At 39.7% G+C, this 7500-nt stretch overlaps 1 protein-coding gene across 2 annotated transcripts in view; it reads right to left on the bottom strand.

Moving 5' to 3' along the window:
- The window catches only part of LOC116672813 (chemokine-like protein TAFA-2), an 82323-nt gene that overhangs the window by 8085 nt on the left and 66738 nt on the right, over positions 1–7500 (bottom strand). For both annotated transcript variants that reach the window (XM_032504718.1, XM_032504719.1), the window contains exons 4-5: positions 2824–2948; positions 1610–1667 (exon numbers count right to left, since the gene is read on the bottom strand). In XM_032504718.1, the coding sequence (XP_032360609.1) occupies positions 1610–1667; positions 2824–2948 (183 nt within the window). The remainder of the gene's footprint in view (positions 1–1609; positions 1668–2823; positions 2949–7500) is intronic.

The following is a 7500-nucleotide window of genomic DNA, read 5'->3' as shown; positions in this document are numbered from 1 at the left end:
TAACACCTTGCCAAAGTCCCAGCATCAGCTATATCCCCCACCCTGAGATACAATTTGAAGACGAAAGTCTTAAAGGCAAACACACTTTTCTTCATGCAGCTTTTGTAACCAACATTATTAAAGTTTGGACCGATAACAAGGATGTTTAGTGTAAAGATTGCACGAGAGCTTAACAGCTGTATTGTCAGACTTTGACATTTGATTATATGTGCACAGACATTTAGCTATTTAGGCTGGGTTCTGCCATTATCTAATGGTAGGGTGTTTGATGCTATCATGTATTTAATTTTCATGATAACATGGATCATATGGAGAGAGAAAAAATGTGCGTAAGGCATCAATACTTGAAAATATTACGAGTAATCGTTATTCCCACATGTACTTTCTGCAGTCTGACTTCCGTTCTCCACCTCACCATCTGCGTTGCCAATTCCCATTGTCTCCAAAATGTGTGTACGCATGGGTCAGAGTTTGCGTGGAGGGCCGCACATTCTCCCGTCAAGTTTGTTCTTTATTAATCACAACCTTAGCGTGGGAAGTGGCGTACGCACATTTCCAGCCCCATTTTGTGTGTACGCCACGTTTATAAATGAGAAGTTGGTTTAAATTCATTAGACCCAGGAAGACTTTACACGAAATGTTTGCATACCATTCCTCTCAAGAGTTCTGTTTGGGTTCAAGAATGGACGCTTAAGATGTATGGAAAATGGGAGGAAATTTGATCCTGTTTCTTCTTTTGAAATATCAATCGTGACTTCTTATTTAAGTAAACAATTAAGAGTTTCAGCTTTTTCCGTTGGAATGTAATGAAAACTTTTTTTCTAAAAGTCTAAAAGACACTGTTGCCTCTCGCTGCCATTTGGGGGCTTTAAATGTTGCTGCAGCTCAACACGTCTGCCTGTCAGGCACTGTTGGTCGCTCGGAGATTTGCTCCAAACTGAATGCTTGTATTCCCCGCTTTGTCCTGGGATTTGTCGTAGACAGTCACTGCTTTGTTTACATTGTGAATTCTCAAGGTGTTTCCAGTGTGTATCAATGCATTAATAATAAAGACTGGTAGAGGCCAGTATCTCTGGAGGTTCCAGGTTTATGGTGCTGTTTCCTCAAAATCTTTGCAGAGGTGAAGAAGAGAGCCCAACCACCCGCTGCTTTAAGCAGCATGCAGATAGATTTGAAACTTAAGAAACTTGTCTCTCTAGCTGAGTTCAAAAGTGTGTGAGATAAACCCACTGGGTAATGCTGATGCTTTGAACAGGTTGTTGTCTGCGTACATCATCCACCTCTTCCTGCTTTGCGCTCTGTCCCTGTTGTACTACAGGGAAATGTGTTTAATAATACCATTTGAGGTGACACTATGCAGTAGTTCACACACATTTGTACAGTGAAGTAATAATGAGACCAAATAATGATTTTTGTTGGGAATGTCTCTGTACTTTTTTACTTGGTTTGGAAGTTAGGACAACACTAAATAAAGACAAGTCCCTTTCAAAACCTTCATATAGATATAATATCATTCTATATATATATATATATATATATAGATTAATATATATATATATATAATAAATAATTATATAGATACGGTGTATAAATAAAAATGGTTTATTACCTGAACTCCGCTGTGAAGCCTCTGACGTTACCAAAGCTGCTCTCTGTCCGCGGGAAATCTTTCCAGGCGTCCATGTTAAAGAAGACAACAGAAGAAAGAGATGTTTAACTTTCATACTTGAAGTACTTCGAAGATCTTGTAGCACCAAAATCTATTTCCAGATGTTCAGGCTTGTCTTGTATAATTAATAAGATATATATATATATATATATATATTATATATATATGTATATGTATATTGTGTGTGTGTGTGTGTATATATATGTATATGTATATTGTGTGTGTGTGTATATGTGTGTGTGTGTGTGTGTGTATGGTGTGTGTGTGGTGTGTGTATATTGTGTGGTGTGTGTGATATATTGTATGTGGGGTGTTAGTATTGTATGTGTGTGTGGATATTATTGTGTGCTGTGTGATATATATGTGTGTTGGTGTGTAGATATATGAGTGTGTGTTGTGTGTGTGTATTATATATGTGTGTGTGTATGTATATATATATGTCTGTGTGTGTTATATATGTGTGTTTTTTTTTTTTTTTTTTTTGGGTAATTGGTGTGTGTGTTAGTATTGTGTGTGTTAATATAGTGTGTGTGTGTGTGTATATATTGTGTTGTGGTGATATGATGTGTGTTGTGTGTGTGTATAATGTATGTGTGTGTGTGTTATATATATGTGTGTGTGTGTGTATATTTATTATAGTGTCTGTCTGTCTGTCTGTATATTGTGTGTGTGTTCCTTCTCTCTTATCTATCTATCTATCTATCCCTCCTTTGAGGTCCCGACAAGTCCCTGAATCAATAGCCCCAGGCTCCAGGCGCCCGGCTCCAGGCAGGTGTGGTGGGGACAGCTTAAATAATTAAGTACATGGAGAGAGGCAGCACTGAAGTCTACGGGTTGTCATAACACAGGGAAGGATATGAGCATCATGTTACAACGTTAAAAGCAGGTAATTGGAGTGACTAATTGGCCAGTTTGGGTGCTCAAAATGGCCTGAAAGTGCTAAGGAGACATGGCAGCCCATTGATCCAAGCCCCCCCCCCCCCCGGGGGTCCAAGTACTGGCTGCAAACATTAGCTGTTTTTAGGTAACTGCCTGGGCAGACGACTGTCACAGAAGCCACAGCCAGTTGACTTTGAGGAGTTGGAAATGTTGCAAGGTCAGATTCAACAGGTTTCCATATGTTGTCATGGAAGTGTTTTGTTTCTTAAACTTACCTTCGTAGTTTTGATCTTGTTCCCTGTTGCACAGCTCCAGCCCTTCAGATCAGGAAGAACTTTGCATTCCTCCCCGTCGAGGCACGGATGCATCTGACACCACCACTTCTGCTCCACTATGGAGGCTGTAGGTTAAGAGACGTCAGAGAGCAAATAGTCAGACATGGCTTTGTCTTCGCGTTGTCTGTAGGTCTTCACACCAGTGTTAATTGCGTCTACAAAAACTATTAATAACATTTGACAACTTTTTTTTTTTTACAAAAGATGAGACTGAGGGGAAAACCTTCTGCTGCAGTGAGTTGCCTCAATAAAGAGAGCGCATTAAGCTTCTGCTACTCCATTGTACAAGATATCATTTAAATTTGGCGTATTACAGAAGTCATTATCTAGTTTCCACATCCACCTCCACCAGCATTCACCAGCACTAAGTGTTCTTTCCTAATGAAGAGCACTGCTATTATAATCCACACATAATGCAGGAGCCTCACTAGAGTATATTGCACAGAATGGATACTTTATGACATGAGGGAATCAATTTGGACCACTTGGCCATGGTTATAGCTACGCGGTGGTGTAAAACGTGCATCAGGTCAACTGCAAGCAGATGGTGGTTATGTAACGGCAGCTATTAAAAATCCACAAAGGTTTCTCATGAAATGGGAGTATTGATAACCAAACATACATAAAGTGCATGGGATACATTTCACTTCACAGTTAATGATGCTTTAAAAACAGCTAAAACTGAAAACCTCTGTGTCTGTTGTATCTGTTAGAAATGCCTACAAATATTTGTTTTAACCTTGAGTTCATATTAATTAATTATCAGTAATGTGTTTTTTTTTGCATCTTTTATGAAAGGAAAGGGCTGAGCTGCATGGCCACACATACTAACTGTGAATCATTTTTCATCAAAACAAAAGAAAAATCCAAGCATTTGTTTCAATCAGACATTAAAATGTTTTAACTGCAATCATGTGCCAGCATTAAAGATGGCTGAGTGAGTCTTGTGGCTTTGGAGCCACTGTAGTTTGGCTGTGAAGTGCAAAATGGTGGTAGATGTTTCAACATGTTTTTACACAGATATTAATGCTCAGGGCGACGCTCCCCTCCATATTTAAGCCTGCTGTACATTGCTCACTACTGTGACTTACACAGACTGGTAATGTAATTGTAATTTAAGTAATCTGTAGTAGATTGTGTTAAAGTTAAAATAGTGTGCACCATAATTGTGGAGTGTCTGTGTATATTGTAGATATGGGAAAATCTCAAGGGACGGCTGCAAGGCCATGGTCACATGACCGGTGGGACCAGTTGTCAGGCAACCAGTGACTCGAGGCAGATAGTTGTCCCCGCCATAGACTGTATATGAACATGGACAACGTCTCCGCGTCTTCCAACTGTACAAAATGAAGCCAAATCACGACAGACACAGGCGCTGCCATCTTGTAATTTTGGAGTCATAGTCTGCGCAGTCAGTTACACTGCTGACTGCTGTCATCATGCGTAAATAAGCCCAGCGGAGCAGCATCAGTCTTCTCTGTTTACAGTCCAGAGAATATTGTCCTCAAGAATGATGTATTTCTATCACCAATCTGCAACTATCTAACCCTTATAACATATGTACAGCAGATTCGTAGGCCTTCCACATTCTGCCAGTCTTGCATGCATTTACCAATTATTTTCATAATCATTTTAATCGGGATTAATGTGGATAAATATGAGTGGACTGGAGGGTTAGCGTGAGCAACCAATAAGGATCATAAGCTTTATTTGCAGAACACCTATACAAGAAACCACTTACAGCTCAGTGCTTTTATGACAAAATGACATGCACCAACTGCTTCACACGAACAGACATAATTAATGCAGAATAAGATGAGAAATAAAATAGAGAAGAAGTAATATTTCCATGTTTATAGAACCAGCATGAAACAACACAATGAGATCCCACCGGCCCAGACCCATGCCAATAACATCCGCTGTCGCTTAATTGCGCAGCCGAATGTAAAGGCAGTTGTATTCTCTTTGCACCACGGTAAATTCATTAAAGTAGGGGTGGAACGGTTCATGTATTGAACAGAAACAGTACGGGCATCACAGTTTGATGCATGATTTTTATAGGAGAATACATGGTATGAAAATAAATAAAACTTAAGTGCAAATTAACTAATGTAATGCGGGACCAATGTAATGCGTGACTACTGTTAGATATGCGGGTTCTTCAGTGACACTTTATCTGTAGCCCCGCCTTAGCTCTGAAGCTCTGATTGGCGTGCCGTATGCAGTTTTGTGAGTCAGAGATGGATAGCAGCAGGACGAGTATGGCGAGTGGTGGTAAAAGTTAAAGAGGAGCCTCCGGCCTCTTTAAGATTGCAAGTTTGGGTAAGCTTTGGTTTCCCGGTCAGTGACAGTAGTACAGGTGAGAGAGTGGTGGATAATTGATAACTGATGTTGTAGATTAGTGTTACATTTCCAGCGTCGCAACTCCAAACAGTAATGTTAGCGGAGACAGATGCCTTATTTCTTCAGGATAACTATATTAGCGTCACTGTGTCCACGTTGGGACACCAATCGCTGTTATTGGCCATTCGGACACTGATGCACTTTCCGGTCTTTTCGCGGGACTTTACATTTCTGATCATCACCAAAATGTTAGCAGATACCCATTTGCCCCTCTAAAAAGTTTATATTTTTACTGTTCTGGAAATTAAGGAGCTTTTATTAAATAATTCAGAGTTGTTAAAGCATGGTGTTTTATTGTGAAGGACGGAAGTTAGATCTTGTAGTTTTGACAGCATTGATGGGACTTCCTTTAGCTAACTGTCTAAGGACATAATACCCAGCAACGCTCAGTGTTTACAGCGAGGAGATGGCGCTGTCCAGTTATGGCCAAGGGTAGCGCACAGCTAATTTACCGGCGATTTAGCCGGCTCTTGTAAAGTAAAAGCTAAAGTAAACAGTGGTACAGCCTGAGACATAAACAATAAAAAAAAAATTGCCTTCTGCATTTTGGTTTTGCTTTTCCTTCCATTGTACCAAACTCATACCGAACCAGGATGTCTGAACAGAGGTATGAACCGAACCGTGACTTCTGGGTACCATTCCACCCCTACAGGAAAGTGTGCGGGTACTTTTTGTGTGCGGGCTACATATTTGAATTGCACATTGAAATTTATTCAGGTTTTCTCAGATGTCTGAGGTTCATTTGTCTTCATATAAAGACTAGATTCATATAAAGAGGAGCTAAAGGTAATCCCTGGTTGTAGAAGAAAGAATAATTAAAAAGGTTAAGTGCTGAACATTTTTTCTGAGATCACCGTGGAGCTTTAAACTGAGGCCAGTGGCTCACAGCTCTAATTTGCAGAAAATGTCAATACTAAAATGTCAAGGAATAGGTCAAACACGATTGGGTCCAGAGTTTAGCCAGAAACCCGTGCTTTTCAGACCAAAGTGAAGCAGCCACTTAAGCTGAGTCGGGGGTCTGACACATTAGCATGCTAAGAGACCCTGTGGGCCATTGACTTTACAGTCAAGCAGTGGGCAGCTTCACATTCATTCATAGGTGATTAAAAAGAAAAGCCCTTAGGAGCCTCTTAGTAAGGCCGCAGCATTCAGCAGACAGTATTGACTGGATGCATACAGTCAAATATAATCACAAGGTTACGGCAGTCATTCTAATATGTCATAGAATCAGACAGGATAACCAAAAATGGAAGTACTCTCACCGCTGCTTTTATCACTGCTGGAATATTCTTTATAGGCTACCAACATATACTACTTGCTGCTGCTCATACTCTAGTTCAAACATCTAGTTTCATTAGTTCTGTACAGTATTAAACACATTCTTACACATTTTGAAAAGTTAGGCTAATGAAACCTTTCAAGGGTAAATTATACCAAATTACAGTAAAGGTTAAATTTTATATAATTTACTGTAGAATAAATATTATTAATTTCCATGAGGGAAAGAACTCTTGTCCCCCTTTTAAAAAAAAAAAAAAAAAAAAACTTGGTGAACATAAAGAGTTTTGTTCTGTGAAAATGGCTTCATTATCCTCTGCCAAGTCATTATCCACATCCTGTCTTTTGGCTGCACAGAGGAAACCCGGGGCCTGTTGCACAAAAGCAGAATAAAGATATCCAGGATAAATGAAAAAGCGCAGCTTTACTTAGTGTGATCCGCTCATCGCGGCTTAATCGGTTGCACGTTTGCCGAGCCAGGATGAACAGGTGAAGCTATGTTAAGCCCGGTGTATAGCTGGGATAAGTGCACGTTCATGGCTTTCTTAAATAGACCACGGTATCGATCACAGATCTACTGATGCACAAATGGAGAAGACGCATGCGCCATATGTTTCACCCAATGAGCAGCAGCTTCTAATTGAAAGTAATGAGGAGGTGAAGAATATGATATGCAGAAAGGGAAATATGGCTATTATCAAACGGAGAGAAAAAGCCCAACAGACTATAGCGGACCGACTGAATGTGTAAGGATGTAAAAATATCTACTTAGCCAACTAGTCACTCCACTTTCTTTTTTTACAAAGTTGTAGGCTACACTGTGTTTTAATTGCTTTAAACATGCTAGTTTCATGTTTCTGTTTTTATGTGATAAATGTGCTGGTTTTACTGTAAAATGTCTTTTGAGTAGCCTACCATGTAAAGCACAATATAAAT

The sequence above is a fragment of the Etheostoma spectabile genome, chromosome 23 (genome assembly GCF_008692095.1).
Source record: "Etheostoma spectabile isolate EspeVRDwgs_2016 chromosome 23, UIUC_Espe_1.0, whole genome shotgun sequence".
Classification (NCBI taxonomy): Eukaryota; Metazoa; Chordata; class Actinopteri; order Perciformes; family Percidae; genus Etheostoma; species Etheostoma spectabile.
Note: the sequence above shows the minus strand (reverse complement) of the source record. Positions and strands in the feature narration are given on the sequence as shown.